Source organism: Lissotriton vulgaris, chromosome 10, assembly GCF_964263255.1.
Source record: "Lissotriton vulgaris chromosome 10, aLisVul1.2, whole genome shotgun sequence".
Classification (NCBI taxonomy): Eukaryota; Metazoa; Chordata; class Amphibia; order Caudata; family Salamandridae; genus Lissotriton; species Lissotriton vulgaris.
Genome location: NC_141698.1, coordinates 522979298 through 522998424, shown reverse-complemented (window position 1 = coordinate 522998424; position 19127 = coordinate 522979298). Strand labels below are relative to the sequence as shown.

The 19127-nt window shown below is 50.2% G+C and overlaps 2 protein-coding genes across 3 annotated transcripts in view; both read left to right on the top strand.

Moving 5' to 3' along the window:
- The window catches only part of USP7 (ubiquitin specific peptidase 7), a 1528604-nt gene that overhangs the window by 356996 nt on the left and 1152481 nt on the right, over positions 1-19127 (top strand). The gene's annotated exons all lie outside the window — the stretch shown is intronic.
- On the top strand, positions 984-4061 carry LOC147685478 (uncharacterized). The gene has a single exon (XM_086942288.1). It carries the CDS (start codon positions 984-986, stop codon positions 2160-2162), a length of 1179 nt encoding a protein of 392 aa, XP_086798414.1. The 3' UTR covers positions 2163-4061.

Here is a 19127-nt window from a genome sequence, read left to right as displayed (position 1 = left end):
GGGAACAAGACCAGGGCACTTCAAGTGAAAGTGCATAAGTAGTCTGGCAAAATGTGGGGGGTTTATGCAACAGAAACCTACTGTTCGAGGCATACGAGCTGTAGATCATATGTGTGAGAAGTTGGCCTGATATGCAGTGCTCACTATTCTAGTGATCACTATGTATCAGTCCAAACAACCCTTATTGATGATTGGTTGTAAGTCAACCGTTAAACCAGCTATCCTAGTAGCATTGACAAGAGCAGTCTTCGGGCTAAACTCTAGAGGGCGTGTTAAACCAGCTGTTACACCATTACATATACCCCTTGAACACCAAGTGAAAGGACACCACACAAGTGTTATGAAAATAAACAGTGTATTTATTTAGATCACAACAGCCCTGTACTCTTTATGAGGACAGGGTACTAAGCACACAACAAAACTCTTATGAAAATACTTCAAGTTGCACAATTTACACAAATGCCCGAGGGGCACGGAAAACCATATACTACAAAAGTGGAATGCGAAATTACTAGCAGGTAAGTACTAATCTCATAGGGTTTGGAATCGCTAGGACTGGACTACTGAACCTTCAGATTATCCATTATTTGGGTGTCTTTCATAGATTCACATGCCTGAATCATTCCCCGTCGTCGAGACGGGAGCCTCCGGTATATAAAAAAGTAATGTCCTAAGACATACATAAAAAAGGAATAGGCCTAAGGGTCTCACCTTAGCGTCCTATCTAGGTCCTTATGCAGGAAGGACCAAACAGAGTAGGCCCAAGGGTCCCACCTTGGTAGCCTATCTGTGTCCTTTTGTAAAAAGGACCAAAGTAAAGAGAAACAACCAATCAGCTACTACCTCCTTCTAGAACCTTCCTGTCAGGAGCCTCAGTCTCTCAGATTTTCTACTGCACGTTGTGCTAGGGAGTCTCCACCTGAGTTCTCCTCAGGAAACTTATTATTTTCATCAAATCTTGATATTTTCACAACTTCTTTGCCATGGCTGATAGCCAGAAAAAAGGAGTATTTCGAGCCTGTACCTCATGTGGCAAAAAGAGGCTGCACGTGGAAGATAAACATGAGACCTGTTTATACTGCCTCTACCCCCAACACCAGGCCAAGGACTGCAGAATATGTAGGACATTCTCCCATAAAACCCAGAAGGACTGGGAAGGACGTCTTCTGATATGGCTGAACAGGCTTAAGAACAAACCTGAGAGCGACCTGGTTTCAGAAGGTGAGAGCATGTCTGGCGCCTCGCAGTTCTCCTTGAAGAGGCCTAGGGTTTCCTCCCCTGGCCCCTCAGACACCCCTCCTGAGAAGACCAGAAAGTCTACAGAGGGCAAGCCACCTGTGTCTGACAAGGACCTTCCTGTCCCCAGGAAGCAGCCGCTGATTCAGACGACGACAACAACGTCGATGGCCTCCTCAGCGATTAAAACCGTTTCTACGTCGACGACAACAGTGTCGACGACGGCGTCGGCGTCTTCCTCGTCGACGAGAACACCTTCATCGTCAACGAGTAGACCTGTGCCATCTACAGTTCCCTCGACGACTAGGACTACGTCGTCGTCGACGACGCGGTCGACGCCGAAGACATCGACTAAAGCCACAACGTCGACTAAAGCCACAACGTCGACGAAGCCTCCCTCGTTGACGAGGAGTACCCCGTCGACGGCGACGAAACCGTTGACGACAGACAAGTTGTCGACGAGAACAACGTCGACGAGGGCATCGTCAACGGACATCCCATCGGCGAAGAGTAGAATTCCGCCGACGACGGAAAGCTCTTTAATGGCACCGCCGACACATGCGTCGGCGACAACTAGTACCTGGAAAGAGTCTGAACTGCTCTCACATGCTATGGATGCCCAGACGTCTCATGTCACAATCAAAATTACTAAAAAGCCAATCACACCGGACATGACATCACCTAGTAAGGTGCAACAACTCACACCATCCTGCTTCTTACAAGACCAGGAACTGGATGAGGAACAGTTTACTCAGGCCACTAGCCCTTCGGAACTGGTGCTTAAGTGCCAGAGTACAGATGAGGAACAAGAAGTAGAAGAATGTGGATCAAACTGTCCATACTCAGGTACACACACAAGTGACACCAATGGTGTGCCTGCCAGCATCCATTGTTTCGGACCTACAATTCCTCATCAAAGACTATAAAGAGCGGTTTCCAGAAAAAAACACTCCTGTTGCACCTCCAGCTCCACAGGTACCTGCTCCTGTACCTCGGCATAAGCCCCCTCCGCTGGTACTTCCTAGAAATCAGGATCCAGCACAAGACACCATCTCGTCCGACGATGAGAGAGACCATGAAGGGGGGGGGGGGGGAGTCCGCGATGATGAATCAGACCCTGGTGCAGACCAGGACTACGTCACTCACTCTCCGGCCTCTCCAGAGCCACAGTCTTCGGAGTCTCCACCCGCGGACATTGGTGGCATCCATAATCTCATTGAGAGGGCAGCCAAAAGGTTCCATATGTCCATGGAAACACAGGAGACTGAATGTTTCCTCTATGATTTTAAGGAACCTACGAAAAAGACGACAAGATCGATCTCGATTATTGACTACCTATTGAAACAGGGCAAACAACTAATGCAGACGCCAGCTTCTCTGCAGGTAATAGTGCCCAGGCTTCATAAAAAATATAAAGCTACATCTTCGGCACCAGCATGCCTAACGGGTCACCCCAAGGCAGACTACATGGTTACTCAAGCAGCGCAGACGAATTCGCGCAACCCTGCGTCTCCCTTATCAACGCCACCCGATAAGGAAGGCAGGAAGCTAGATACAATAGGAAAACGCTTTTCCACCACGTCTGCAACAACGGTGAAGATCGCAAATTCGATTGCACTCCTGGGCTGCTACAACCGTCAGCTCTGGGCGGACATCGCGCCCTACCTCGCTAGCCTGCCAGAGGATTTGAAAGAGGAGGCACACTCACTACTCCTTGAGGGCCAAACATCGGCTTCTGAATTGATTGACTGTGCCATTGACGTAGCCATGACTGGCTTCAGACAGATGGCGGGCGCCGCTGTTCTAAGACGCCAGGGTTGGCTTAAGGCCACCTCCTTCCGCCAGGAAGTTCAAACTAAAATAATTGATATTCCTTATGATGGCGAACATCTTTTTGGCGAAAAGATCAAGGAAGCCCTCACCACAATCAAAAAGGACACCGATACGGCCAGAGCTCTGGGAACTCTACAATTAAAAAATCAGTCCTTTCGTGGCAACAGAGGGAGAGGACAATCTACGTACAAAGGTTCCTACCAAAATAGGTCCTCCTACCCGTACTCCCAGGGCAAGACGCAGTTCCAACAGCGTCAACACCAGACGGGACGTCAAACTTCCTACAACAAATCGACCTACAGGGGTAAAAACCAAAAGAGACCTGCTGGCAATCGCCAATGACTCTTCCCATTGGCCAGCCCTTCCACCATCGCATTCTTTAAGACTTGGAGGAAAACTCTCCTTCTTCCTGCAGAACTGGCGACAAATAACGACGGACCAGTGGGTTTTACAACTTATCCAATTCGGCCACTTGCTGGAATTTCTTTCAAACCCCCCAACAACAACACCACCAGCCAAGCGGCCCCACAGACACCTACGGCTGCTTCTTCAGGAAATAACTTCCATGCTTCAAAAGGGCGCAATCGAGAAAGTTCCACACGCCCAAAAGGGGGAAGGATTCTACTCCCACTTCTTCCTAATTCACAAAAAAGGCAAGAAATGGAGACCGATCCTCGACCTGAGAGTGCTCAATGTGTTCCTAAAGAAACAGTCGTTCCGTATGGTCACACTACAAGAGATCCTGGGACTCCTGGAAGAAGGCGACTACATGACGTCACTAGATCTGCAGGACGCCTACTATCACATCCCTATCCTCAAGGGACACAGGAAGTACCTCAGGTTCGCAGTAGCAGGAGCCCACTACCAATTCCGTGTTCTCCCGTTTGGCCTCAAATCTGCCCCACGGATATTCACAAAATGCCTCTCTCCTGTGGCAGCCTTCCTTCGTCAACAGGGACACCAGGTTTTCCCATACCTGGACGACTGGCTGGTAAAGGCACCGTCTGCAACAGCCGCGTCTTCCAGCGCCTGTCTGCATCTTTTCCGCCAACTAGGCCTGACTCTCAACAGAGAGAAGTCATCATTGAAACCAAGTAAAGTCATCACTTTCCTTGGAGCGACCCTGGACACGGTACGCGCGAGAGCCTTCCTCTCGCAGGAGAGAAAAACAAAACTCATCTCCTTAGCCACGTTAGTGGCATCCAAACAGACTCTCACTGTCCGTACCTTCAAGTCTCTCCTCGGCATGATGTCTTCATGCATTCTGCTCATTCCACACTGCCGTCTCAAAATGCGACCCCTCCAGGAAGGACTGACAAGACAGTGGATACAAGCTGCGGGATCATTCGAAGACCGCATACGAGTCACACGAACTATGGTCAACCATCTACAATGGTGGAGGTCGCCCAAACACCTGTCGCAGGGACTGCCGTTCCTGCTTCCGGCGGAACCACATGTAGACACAACGGACGCATCCCTAGAGGGCTGGGGAGCGGTCCTGCAAGAACTCCAGATCAACGGCAAATGGACGCCGCAGGAATCCAAATTCCATATCAACATTCTGGAGCTATCGGCAGTCTTTCTAGCTCTCCAATCTTTCCTACCACGCATCCGAAACTCCCCAGTGCTCGTCCGGACCGACCACCACGACGATGCACTACCTGAACAAACAGGGAGGGACGCGTTCGCTTTCACTCTCTCAAGAATCACAGAGTCTGGAATTGGCTTCTAGAGCATGGAATAACACTCAAAGCCGAATACGTCACGGGCAAAGACAACGTCCTGGCGGAAGCCCTGAGCAGGGAACAGTCTCTATCCCACGAGTGGGAGCTGGATATGGAGGCGCTGAGCTACATCTTTGCGGAGTGGGGAACCCCGCAGATAGACCTCTTTGCCACCAGGGAGAACGCCAAATGCCCAAGCTTCGCAAGCAGGCTTCCCCAACCAGGAACCCTAGGGAATGCATTTTCCATAGCTTGGCGGAACGTGTTTGCTTACGCCTTTCCGCCATTTCCACTGATACCCAGGGTCCTCAGGAAGATGAAGTCGGAGCCCTGCACCCTGATCCTAATCGCCCCATCCTGGCCGAGGCAGCATTGGTACACGGAACTTCATCGCCTGTCTATCCAACCACCTCTTCGCCTACACAGTCATCCGGCCCTGCTCACAATGTCCCAGGGAAAGGTTCTCCACCCGAACCTGGGCCCTCTGAAGTTATCAGCCTGGCTCCTGAATACCGCGAATTCAGCCACCTGAACATTCCGCAGGAGTGTAGAGAGGTCCTCGCTAGAGCTGACAGCACTACAAAGACCTATTCTCTTAAATGGAAGCGCTTCTGTGTCTGGTGTGCGGCAGAAGGCCTACACCCTTTCCATGTCACTCCACAGCAACTGCTACCATACCTGCTACACCTGGCGCAGTCAGACCTTGCACATGCGTCCATCAAAGTTCACCTAGCAGCAATATCCAGGTTCACAGGAACTTCTAAGGGTCCTTCCCTGTGGGCGGACTGGCTTATCAAACAATTCCTGAAAGGCCTATTCAGGTCCTTTCCAAGGCCAAGACCTATCCCTCCGTCATGGCACCTCAACGTGGTCCTTCACCAACTGCCCTTCGAACCTATCCAAAAAGCGGATATCAAATTCCTTTCATGGAAGACGGCCCTCCTCCTGGCTCTCACCTCTGCCAGAAGGGTTGGTGAATTGCAAGCTCTCTCCATCCAAGACCCTTTTTTTACAATTCAGAGAGGACAGAGTCATCCTGCGCACTAACCCACGATTCATACCCAAAGTCCCCTCGGACTTCCACCTTAATGAGCCAGTGGTTCTAAAATCGTTCTTTCCAAACCCAACTACTTCGGCTGAAAGAACCCTGCATTCATTAGATCTGTCGATGTAGAATTTGAGACATCTCTTCAGAACAAGACAATTCAGAAAATCATCCCAACTCTTTGTTGCATTTAGCAGACCAAGGAAGGGCATGCCCCTGACGAAACAAAGTATATCAAGGTGGATCTCTTCAGCGATAACTTTCTGCCATGACAAGGCTGGGCGGCCTTTGGACTCGCGGGTCAAAGCCCATTCCACGAGAGCCATGTCCACGTCTGCGGCACTGTTTGCTGGAGTGCCACTCCTGGACATCTGTAGAGCGGTGACCTGGAAGTCCCCGCATACCTTCACCAGGCACTACTGCTTGGATACTGAGCTGACGAAAGATGCAGCAGTGGGCAGAGCAGTGCTTCGCCATCTATTCCAGTGAGGTGAGCCTTCTTGCTTCCCGCCATCCTTTAATGGTATGCACATCTCTTTATTCCTAGATACTACATGTGTGTGTTGATTTACAGTCGCAGATATGTATTATCTTCAGACTTATATATGCTGTACCATCACAGAATGTGCATATTGTATTGCTTGCTACTCTGATTCAGGCATGTGAATCTATGAAAGACACCCAAATACTGGATAAGAAATGCGTTACTTACCTGTAACTGCAGTTCTCCAGTATTAGTGTCTTTCATAGATTCACATGCACCCTCCCGCTTCCCCTAGAAGGACTCACCTATCTCTCTAACAAGTTTACGCCTAACTAGCTTGGTGCGTACGAAAATCTGAGAGACTGAGGCTCCTGACAGAAAGGTTCTAGAAGGAGGTAGTAGCTGATTGGTTGTTTCTCTTTACTTTGGTCCTTTTTACAAAAGGACACAGGCTACCAAGGTGGGACCCTTGGGCCTACTCTGTTTGGTCCTTCCTCCATAAGGACCTAGATAGGACGCTAAGGTGAGACCCTTAGGCCTATTCCTTTTTATGTATGTCTTGGGACATTACTTTTTTATATACCGGAGGCTCCCGTCTCGACGACGGGGAATGATTCAGGCATGTGAATCTATGAAAGACACTAATACTGGATAACTGCAGTTACAGGTAAGTAACGCATTTCTTACTAGCAGGCGGCCTAGGGGACTCGGGTGCAGAGTGTGCACTCTCACGCGGGATGCGGGACAAAGTCTATGGAGGCTAGTAAAAGCAAAAGTTAGTGTTCTCGGGCGAACCCGACTAGGTAGGTCAAAAACGAAAGTGGATCTAGGCACTTAGAGAGTTGTTCTACGCTGGAGCACCATGGTACTCGGTTTACCTAGCCCAGGGGCTGCGGCTGCATAGGGTTCAAGTGTCGTCGGAAACCCTCGTTGATGAACCAGGTGTAGGAGAGTAGGGTCTGCAATCCTATGATCACCCAGATTTTTTGCTTTTGTTTCACTGGTTTACGACTTTCTCTGGCTGTGGGCCTGCCAATCAGACCCACAGCCTAGCTGTTCTCTCACTAAATTGACATGTGTACCTTAGGTGCATTATCCAATTGGAACTGGGCCACCTTATCAGACCCTGTAAACTCAGGGCATAGGTGTACCCAGGGCCTACCAGGGGCTGAAGCATGTATTATGCCACCCCTGGATGGCCATCTAAATCTGACACAACTGGCTGCACGACAGCTGGGGCAAGGTGGTGTATCTAACCCTAAAAAATGGACACACAGATTCCTATCAGTCACTCCTATGGCAGGCCTTGACAATCCTGAAGGCAGAGTGCTTGGAATCGTGTGAAATGGTGCTCTGGCATGAGCTGAGCCAGTTTGCAGCTTGCAGAACCAAGTCCTAATAGCTGTTCCATGATAACGCTTACCATATACTCTTAAGTGCATTATAATCCTCGCGGTTAAATGCTATCTTTGGTATTGCTTTATCAAAACATGTCGAGTAAGGTGTCATACGAATTGGAATACTAACCCCTCGCCAATTCTGGCGACGGGGTTAGCATTCCACCCTTCTAGAGGGACACGACATGTATGTAACTGTGAACCCCGGTTAAAGTTAAACGAAGCCTCAGCTCCACAAAATGGATGCTGCCACCACAGACACGAGTCTGACCCCCTGCTGCTGGGAGTCCTTCCAGCGAGGAGAGCTTGGACAAAGGGTTTCCTGTCCGGGGCGGTGCTAGCACCACCCCAGACAAGGTTTTGTGTATCTTGGGTAGGCAGGGCTTTACAGGAAGGTGACTGCTGAGTGGCACCCCGGTGCTCACTACGCATCTGCCGGCTAGAACCAGTTCCAGGGGCACACCAGCCCCTGGCCTGGGGAAAGTCCGGCATGGGAGAGGGGTGTAACCACCCCCCTTCCTGGTCCCACCCCTAGGGCAGGACCTAGTTGCGTACCCACCCCTTTCTTTAGGATAAAGGCAGGAGCGGGGACCCTTCCAAATTAGATCATCTTTGGAATCAAGACACGACTTTCTACAAAAGGACTTCAAGATTTCTTCTTCAAGATTCTCCCGCTGGACCCAGGATTGGGGCAACAAGTCTTGGCAAATTCAAGCCCACGCGGTGGACTCAAAATGGCGTCTGGAGTGGACCAGGAGGGTCCGGGGTGCTCCTCTTTTGAAAGGGAGCAAGGGCCAGTCTGGAGCAACCAGACCAGCAGTGTTGTTGTCGTCGGTCGTCGTCGGGAAGGCCACAAGCCAGCGGGCTAGTAGCCAGACAACGCGGTGAGCAGCCAAAAAGCAGAAGGGCCCCACGCAGATCTGATGGATGCTGGAGGGCTGAACTTCGCTGCTGGAGCTGCTCAGGGTTGGGGCTTCTCGGACCCCAAAGCACTCACTCGAGGATCCCTCGGCGGTCGTGCTGGATAGAAGTCGTGCAGTTCTGATGATGGCCGGTCCCTCGAGGTCTCGTCGCACCTACGGTTCTCAGCTTAGCTGTAGAGGTAGGTAGAGGTCAGAGGTGCCAGGGAAGCCGGGTCTTGTCGTGCTGGTCGGTCGGATTCCGGAGGAAGGACGTGCAGCAAACCGCAGTGTTCTTGGATGGTGCCTGCGGGTGCAGTGTGACTACTCCTTAGCCACAAGGGAGAAATCTTGAGAAGAAGTCGAGAGTTCCTTTCGTAGAAAGTAGTTTAAGGATTCAAAGATCTAATTTGGAAAGGGGCCCGCTCCTATCTTTATACTAGGAAAATGGGCTGGCACGCGACTAGGTCCTGCCCATGGGTGGGACCAGGAAGGGGGGTGGTTACACCCCTCTCCCATGCCGGACTTTCCCCAGCTCAGGGGCTGGTGTGCCCCTGGAACTGGTTCTAGCCGGCAGATGCATAGTGAGCACCGGGGTGCCACTTGCAGTCACCTTCCTATAAAGCCCTGTCTACCCAGGATACAAAAACCCTGTCTGGGATGGTGCTAGCACCGCCCCTGACAGGAAACCCTTTGTCCAAGCTCCCCTCGCTGGAAGGACTCCCAGCTGCAGGGGGTCAGACTTGTGTCTGTGGTGGCAGCATCCATTTTGTGATGCTGAGGCTCGAGTTAACTTTAACCGGGGTTCACAGATACATACATGTCGTGTCCCTCTAGAAGAGTGGAATGCTAACCCCGTCGCCAGAATTGGCGAGGGGTTAGTATTCCAATTCGTATGACACCTTACTCGACATGTTTTGATAAAGCGATACCAAAGATAGCATATAACCGCGAGGATTATAATGCACTTAAGAGCATATGGTATGCGTTATCATGGAACAGCTATTAGGACTTGGTTCCGCAAGCTGCAAACAGAGTACAGTGAGTAAACAAAACTCCTCCCATACCACTCCCGCCCCCCCACCCCTCCCCCCCCAACAACCTAAGACAATGGCTCTGGTCCGCCTCTAACTTCGGGCCAAGGTCGGCACCGACAAAGTTTCCGACGCCCCGCCCTCTGGCTGGATCCGAAACAAAGAAAAGCCTTCTGGTTTGGGCTCTAACCTGCCTCGTCTCGGTGCCGATCCAACACCTTCGACACCGAAACACAAGTCCAAGTCTACACCGCTGGCACCGAAAGGCTTGGAGCTGAAACCGTCAATCAAGGAAATAGAGACTCCGTCAAAAGAACTTTGTCCGATCACTCCATTTCGTATCCGAAACAGAAAAAAACTAGTGATTACTCCTGTTCTGTAATAGGGGGATCTCTGTTAGTCATAATCATTTGAATAGTCCCGCCCATGTGCGTGAACCCCGGAGCAATCGAAATAGTCTCTTAAGTTGTCCTTCTGCAATCCTGCATAGACACTTTAGAGAAAATCATAGACAAATAATGCAGCCTGAAATTAACAGGGCTACACTGGCCAGTACTTCACCCTGAAGTAAAAAAGGATAGCAAGATAACACTGAAATGTAAACATTTTGCTAAGTTTCACACAAACTTCCCTTCACAAAAATCCTTTGTCATGATAGAGAGGAAGAGTTGGATAGACAAGCCCCTAGGCTGCCATTATGTGTTTGTAAATGGATACCATGCCTTTAAGGAACCCTCCAGAGACCCTTGTTATCCCATGATACACAGCCAAAGGTTAGTTACTTTCAGTTCTTTTTTCTGGCTCCTGCTAGCAGGACCCTGGAGCATTGAGCTCTACCTTTAGTGGATATCTTTAAATGTTAGAGCTTTTTTGATAGTTGAGTGTTTCACTCAACGTCTGAGGCAGTTACCTTACTTTTGCTGTCATTTTGGGGCAGTTAAGCCACTTTTTTCTTGTCAAAAAGCCATCTTTATTTGACAAGCCCTCAGAATGTGGCAGGAAGAAGGCCAAGTCTGACTCTCACAGGTTTGTATACTGTCATCCTTCATTTCATGTTCCGGACTCCTGTGTCATCTGCAAGTCATTCTTCAGGAGGACCCTGCATGACGGGGAGAAGATTCATCTTCAAGGCCTGGAGCAGAGAAGACAACAAGTTGCAGGTGGGACATCTGGGCATGGAGAGAACCTTTCCTCTTCCACAACCCATGCGCCGGCATCTGGGGAGCTCCCTGTGAGAAAGTGCCATCTTTCTTGCATTGGTATGCCCTCATTTTTTCTGATGGCTGATCTGCTTTGACTGAGTGTGCCCTGGGCTCCTGCCAACCAGGTACCCAGGGCAGGTATTCCCTCTCTAAAAATTGTGCTGAAACTAAACCCAATTGGCATCTCTGGCCACCTATCAGCCCCTAGTAAATGGTACCCTAGGTACCCAGGGCATGGTGACCCGAGAAGACCCCTAAGGGCTGCAGCACTTATTGTGCCACCCTTAGGGGCCCTGTACCTGGGTACCCACACACTGCCTTTGTATATAGAACTAAACAGAGTCGACATGGCACACATCGCTGTGTGCCATGCCTACAAAAACCCACTGCCCTGGCATACCTCAGTCACCCCTCTAGCTGGGTGCCCTATGCCAGTGGTGTGGGCCCAGGTGCATGAGCCCTGTGCCCCTACAATACCCAGGGCCATTCCTGGGCACTGTAAGTGCAGTGATGCTATTAAGAGTATATGGTGCTGGGAGGTTGTCATTACGAACTCCACAGTACCATAATGGCTACACTGAAGACTGATAAGTTTGGTGCCAAACTTCTCAGCACATTAAACCCGCACTGATGCCAGTGTGAGATTCAATGTAAAATGCACCAGAGGAAAACCTAACCTACAATCCACGTCTGGCTGAGTGGCTGCAGAGGCTGCCACACAGCAGACTTGTTGCTGGACCCCTGGGTAGGAGAGCCCCGCTCTCCTGGGCCTGCAACAATGCACATCCTGGGCATGGTGCTAGGTCTCCTCCCCCAGGATGGGCAGGGGGAAGCTTCAAAGGCATGCCGCCTCTGTGAGCTTCTCTATACCATTTGCTGTACCCAGCAACCAGCCCCCACCAGTCCTGCCCCCCACTCAGGTGGGAAGACTGTTGGGGAAAACTGTCAGGAAGAGGGGTGTGCCAGCCTGTGCCAACTCCACCCCTCAGGTGGGGAGACGAGGTGAAGCACGACCCCGGGCTCCGGCCATCTTGAAGATGGGGAGCCCTGCCCAATCACAGCTAGGCTCCTGCCCCCCCCTCCCACAGGAGAGGAGCTGGCTAGGGTGTGTACTCACCCCAGGGAAGGGACCCATTAGTCCCTGTCCTTGCCCTACCTGTAACGCCCATAAATTCAGTATTTAGGGGCTCCCTGAACCTTCCTTCCTCCGAACCCGATACGATAAAAAGAAAGAAGATCAAGACGACCCGCCGTGCAGCTGATAGGACGACAACAACTGACATGGCCCCAGCCCAACCGGGCTGTCTATCCTGGAACCTGCTCCTAATCCCGGCGACTCCTGCGGACAGCAACCTTGGGACACCCGGAGGACCTGCCTGCCTTGACCCTCTTGAAGACTGGGACTCCCATCAGCAGAGGCTCTGCTGCAACAACCCACCTGGTGCCAACCAGGAAGCTCCGGACCAGCCCACTCTGCATCCGCCGAGCCCAGGGCCAACCGAAGCAAGACCGTGAGGATGTCCCACCGGCGACTGGGACCCGAAGTTCAGTGCCCAAAGCCTCTCCTCGACGAACCAGCCGACGCCTGCAGACTCAGAACCAGGGGCCACCCCAACCGCGACCAGTGAGGGTAAGCTTTTCTGACACCCAAAGACACCCCTGCACCCGACAACCCCCAGTGCCTCCCTTTGGGGTACCTACCTGGGCACCAAGAAACCCAACTTTACTCTCGAAGTGCTGGTCGCTCCTGGAGAGTCTCCATCCCCGAGCCTGCAGCCTTTGTTCCTTTTTGACCTTTTCCATTGGATAACATTGAGCGCCTGACGGCTCAAAAGCACCCTGCACCCAGCTGCCCGAGTGCACTGTGTCCTATCCTACTGCCCCCCCCCCCCCTCCCTTGCCCTGTGCAAGTGACCAGGAGCCCAGCTCCAACAGCCGCATCGCCTGCTAGCCGGCAGCCACGAACCAAAGGCCCCCCTTTCACTAACTGGATATCATTGGGCCTACCTACCTCTGCACCCGGCCGACCCTGTGCCGCTGGGAGTGAACGAACTGTACTTTCCTGACCCTGGGGGACCTCTGAGTCTTTGCCCAGAACCTCAACTTCACCAACCAAGTACTCACCTGGAAACCGTTAATTTACTTACCTGCCATTGGACTCAACATTGACTCATTTTGACTCGAAAATTTTCTAAGTGTGACGTTTTGAAATATGAAAATATTCACATAAAATCAGCCGAATTCCGAAGTACTCGTTTGTGATCAGGGATGACGCTGGTACTGTACCTTTCAGCCCAGTACTAAACCGCAAAAGTAATCCCCAGCGAGTTTACTAGTAATCTGTATTTTCTCCATAGGAACCCATTGTCTGCTTTTCTATGAAATTTCTTCTAAGAGTCAACTTTTGAAAACTTGAAATATTCTTTAAAAACCACACGAAATACTGAAACATAATTACCTGCCTGTTTTGAGTTAAGACCCCCAGTGCTGGCCCTAAGAGACCAGTGCTGGGTTACAAAAATAACGCGATCGTACTTTACCTGCAACCTGATTTTTCTCGCTTTGAATAACATTGTCAGATTCCTATTGAAAAGTTTCTAAGTGTGAACTTTTAAAACCGCTTTATATTCATTAATATTCACTACAGTAACTAAAACGCTTTTGCTAATCTGGTTTCATCTTATACCCCAGGACTGAATCGAAGATCTAGTTCTGGGACTACTAACGTAATCTATACAGTAATCCACTGTACTTGCATGTGGAAAACCCATTGAGCTCAATGCTATAGTGTTTTAGGATTTTGTTGCTTACGGTCAATATTGTATTAATTGTGTGCACTAACTTTATTGCTCCTTTGCAAAGTAATTACATGAGGGAACTCGTAACCAGAAAAGTATATTTGTATAACTGTTGGTTCTAAAAATAAAACATCTACATCTATGGATATAAAAACAATTGGCCTGGAGTTCAGTCCTTGTGTGTGAAATCTTTTGCTGACTGAGTGTGTACAACAAATGTTTTACACTGTCCTCTGGTACTGCCTTACTGCTAGACCAAGCTACCACTTTGGAGAGTAAGCTCAGTTCTGACTTTAACCTCTGTTATACCTCTGGGGTTGGTGGACTCTATACACACACACACTGGTCTTCATTCTAGTCCAGTATATATATATATATAGAGCCACTTTCTCACACTCCCCAGTCGAAAAAAGGCTAAAACAACGCTGGTCCCGGTCGACGGCGACTGTCGAAACCAGGTATTGCAATGATATGCTTCCCGTCAACCCAGGGCTCTGGGTCTAAACGACGTAGAGGGGAAGGACGTCGAGACCTCGGACGAGGTGGACGTCTAGTACATCACAGACGACGTCTACATATCACCGTGGATCTGAGTCCAGGAGACATCGGCGCTCGCTGTTGAGTCAACCCTGCAGTTCGCCATGGACGACTCTCAGATCGCCGCCGTTCGCCGCTGTCTAGGAGCCTGTCACCCTCTGGTCAGCATCTCCACGTCTGCGAGTTCAAGGTCATGACTGCATCGACGTTCGCCATCAAGGGGCACTACTTCCGGAGCGTCATCTTCGAGGCCTGCCCACAAGTGGAGGAGGGTGATTCATACCTCGGACTTGGAGTATTCCAGGACCTATTCTCCAACCAGGTCACCGGAACCAGTTAAACCTGTGCTCCTCGTCAGTCACTGCTGCGATCTAGGACGCCTACTTCTCCTCCACCTCTTCCACGCTCACAGACTCCTCCACCTCCACCTTTACCTCAGCCGCTTCCTTTGCCGCTGATGGCTCCACCTGTGCTGTTGATCTCGGCGGTGCTCAGAAGGCCAAGATCTCGATCCCGGCCGAGACATCGCTCTTGCATCCGGCACTGGTCTTCTACCAGATCTCGCTGTCGTCACGAGCAGTCACGTTCCAGGTATACAATGGATACGGAGTCCTCTAGTGGAGGAAGATACTTGCCGACCTTGTTGGATTCCCCACCTCTGAGGGTGTCACCTGTTGATTACATTACCACGTTTCAGGAGGTTCTGGTAAGGGGAGTGGCAAAACTGGGTATTGCACGGTCTGTACCTGCCCCTACCACCTCTGTGATCTTAGAGACACTACAGCGGAAGCAAATCTCCCGTGCTCTGCTTCTTTTGGTTCCCGGTTTGGAGGAACCGGCGATGGAGTTGTTCCTGCCGCCTGCCGCTGTGAAGTCGGCACACTCGAGATTTCAAAAGAAATACAGACCCCCGGACTCGGACCCTGCATTCCTTCGGGTAAATCCCTCTCCGTATTCTGTCAAAGTGGTGGCGGCGAAGAAGTAGTGCGCTATGGCCCCTTTGACGACAGTTCCACCGGACAAGGAAAGCCTTAGACTTGATTCTGTGGGGACAAAAGTCTGCAGCACTGCAGCCACTGCAATGAAGGCAGCGAGTTCAAATGCCCTCTTGGGCCGGTATGACCACTCCTTGTGGGATGCTCTTCAACAGTTCAGGGAACTCCTGCCTAGAGACAAGCGTGAGGACTTCCAGGAGGTTCTCAATGAGGGTCTGATGGTCTCTAATCAGATCAGTGCAGCTGCGGACACCTCTCTACTGGCAGCCCATGGATATTGCCTTGACGTGACTCTGCGGCGCCATTCATGGTTATGTCTCACCTCCCTGAAACTGGAGGCCGAGCAACGGATCGCTAACCTGCTATTCTCGGGTTCCACCCTCTTTATTTCTCGTGCGGACGAGGAAATGGCTTGTATGAAAGCGGAGGTTGAGACCCTCAAGGCTGTTGCCTTGGAGAAGCCTAAGGTACAGCGTAAGTTTCCGCCCCTACCAACGGCGCTACTCTTCCCAATGGTTCCAACGCGGACAGGGCTGTCAGGCTCAACAGCAGTTTCAGCTGCAGCCCTTTCAGAGAGGCAGGGGCAACCGGCAGTCCACATCGGGAAAAAAGGCTCCTGCTGGTTTTAAGCCCTGAGGGATTACTTCCCCCTCTTCTGTTACCCACTTCGGTGAGGGGAAGCATTTAAAATTACCTGGCAGATTGGAGAAAAATACCTCCAGACAATTGGGTGCTGAATATTGTTCGCAATGGATACGGTCCGCTTAATCAGCCCTCCTCCATCTATTCCACCAGTTAGTTCACAATACCTGTTGCGCATCTTCAATTGGAGACCAATACCCTGTTAGGAAAAAGGGCAATAGAACTGGTTCCTCCTCCTCAAAGGGGAAAAGGTCTCTACTCCAGGTTCTTTCTTGTGCGCAAAAACGATAAAAATGGAATCAGACCATTCTATATTTGCCGCAAGCAAACAAATGGGTTCGCAGAGAAAAGTTCTGAATGCTGTCCCTATACCAGATTTATTCTCCGCTGCATCAAGGGGACTGGCTATGCGCCGTAGATCTGCAAGACTCATACATCCATGTACCCATTGCAAAGAAGCATCGGAAGTTCCTGCGGTTCCTAGTCTGCATCAATCGCTACCAATATACAGTACTTCCATTCGGCTTGAAGTCTGCACCTAGGACTTTTTCAAAATGCATGGCGGTGGTTGCAGCGGACCTGAGGAAGAACAAGGTGTTCGTTTATCCGTACCTGGACGACTAGCTTAACAAAGCCGCCACGTTTCAGGAAGTGCAGCTACATTTCACCATGATGTCCGTTCTGTTGCACCAATTGGGTCTTCATATCAACATGTCAAAGTCTGTCCCGACTCCTTTTCAGTGTTTACAGTACCTGGGAGCCTCCATCGATACACTCCAGGCAAGCGTGTGTCCTTTGGAGGAGCGACGCCTATCAATCCTTCGGAAGGCTCAGGCTCTCATGTCTGTTCCCTCTGCGACGGTGAGGACGTGTCCTCTCTCCTGGGTTTATTTATTTATTTATTTATTTATTTATTTATTTATTTATTCAAAGTTTTATATAGCGCGAACAAGATCTTTGCAGATATCAGAGCGCTTAACAGAAACAGGGGGTAGGGGCAACAGGAGGGTGACTAAACAGACTATTGGGTACAATATAATAGTCAGTAGCATAATAGGATAGCAGTCATGTACAGATAAAATACCAATAAACAATCAAGTAACCAGTAATATAAGACGGCGCAAAGTCTTTAGTCCAGCTACAATAGAGTTCAGGTGAACTTTGGCTATATGGATGGCTTATACCACTTTCTTAGAATTACAGAGAACAAGGGGTAGGGGCATCAAGAGGGTGAGTCAACAAACTAATGGGTACAATAAAGTAGTCAGTAGTAAGTGGTAGCATAATAGGATCGCAGTCATGTAAAAATATAATACCAATAGACAATCAGGTATCCAATGATACAAAAGCGGAGCAAAGTCTCTGATCCAACAACAATGAAGTTCAGGTGAACTTGGCCATAAGGATGGCTTTCACCTCTTTCTTGAAGAATGCAGTGGAGGAGATAAGCCTGGTTTCCGGAGGGAGTGCATTCCAAATCCTGGGTGCCATTCCTGAGAAGGAGCGTTTGTGTGTTTTTTCCTTCCGGAATCTACGAGGTTTCAGGAGTAGACTTTTTGTGCTTCTATTGGATCTCTAGCCTCCTGATATAGTCAACTTTTGAGTGAGGTAGTTGGGTGCCTTGTGGTGTAAGGCCAAGTGTCTCATAACTGCAATTTTCAGCTGTATTCTGGCTTCAAAAGGCAGCCATTTCAGGGATTTTATGTCCGGGGATATATGTGAGTGTTTTCTAGAGCCAGTAATGAGTCTCGCAGCAGCGTTCAAGTGCGGTTTTTCGATGGGCTCTTGTATCTTTCTCACTCCACATGCATGCCTCCACTTGAGGCAGCTGCAGGACTGTCTGGAGGATCAGTGGGACCAGAATCAAGGGAGCTGGGAGGACAGGATCCAACTGTCACACCACGCTGTCCAGTCCCTGAAGTGGTGGTGTTCACCTCACAATCTCCTCAGAGGGATTCCGTTCCACAAAGAGATTGAGACTCAAATCATTGTGACAGATGCGTCTCTAAACGGCTGGGGAGCTCATTCAGACCACCTTCAGATACAAGGGACGTGGTCCCAGACGGAGTCCGCAAATCACATCAACTTTCTGGAACTATGAGCAGTTCACTTGGCGCTGAAAGCCTTTTCCAGCCATCGTTTTGGACCAGTTCCCTGCTTGTACAGACAGACAATACAACAACAATGTATTACCTCAACAAGCAGGGGAGCTCAAGATCACGCACGCTGTCTCGGGAGGCGCAAACTAGCGGGAACTGGCTGCTGGCCAGGGGCCTGAATATCACGGCGACTCATCTGCCAGGTGTGCAGAATGCTCAGGCAGAGGCGCTCAGCAGGCTCGTTCAATAAAATCATAAATGGGTCTTAAACGACGAGGTGTTAAGAGACCTCTTCGCAAGATGGGGCACTCCAGAAATTGATCTATTTGCCACAGCAGAAAACAGCAAATGCTGAGACCTTGCCTCCAGGTTTTACCAACCGGGGACGCTGGGGAATGCACTGTGGATCAACTGGTCGTACAGCTTTCTCTATGCTTTTCCACCCATTCCCCTGATCCCAACAGTGTTGCTCAAGCTGTCACAGTCTTGGGCCATGATGATCCTCATTGCTTCAGAATGGCCTCTGCAGTGGTGGTTCACCGACCTCCTACACCGGTCTCTCCTGCCACATCTTCGAATTCTGTGTCGGCCGGACTTTCTCAAGATGTTCGGAGGGCAGATGGTGCATCCCAACCTCATCGTTGAATTTGGCAGCATGGCTCCCGAGCTAGTGCAGTATGGACATTTATATCTTCAGAATTGCATGGAGATATTGAAAGAAGCAAAACGACCATCTACAAGGACTTATGCATACAAATGGAAGAGATTCTGCTTCTGATAGATACATCTGCCAGTGGATTCCTCCCCTTGTGAATATCCCCCTGCGCCAGCAACGTTAGGAAAATTCTTTTGTAGCACGCCAGCGTGGACGACGTCATAGGAGCTCGGCATCACGCGCGACTCACACTGACGTCACCGACCCCTTAATAGGCCTCCGTCGGCGTGATGACATCAGTTCCCTTTTTTCTGCGTCGTCGACACTAACGGTTTCTTGGGATCTTCTATTGTGTGGATAGCAACTTTGTTACTATTGTGAACTTTTGTTCTGTATCTGTTGGAGTGCTGTCTTCTGTCGAAGATGTAATCGAAGAAGACTGGATTTAAGCCATGCGACTCGTGTGCCAGGATGATGCCCATTACTGATCCACATGGTGACTGTTTGTGGTGTCTGGGCTCTGATCACGACGTCAAGGGTTGTCGTC

Coding starts and splice junctions, on each gene's coding strand:
- LOC147685478 (XM_086942288.1), top strand. CDS start 984: ATGGCTGATAGCCAGAAAAAAGGAGTATTTCGAGCCTGTACCTCATGT.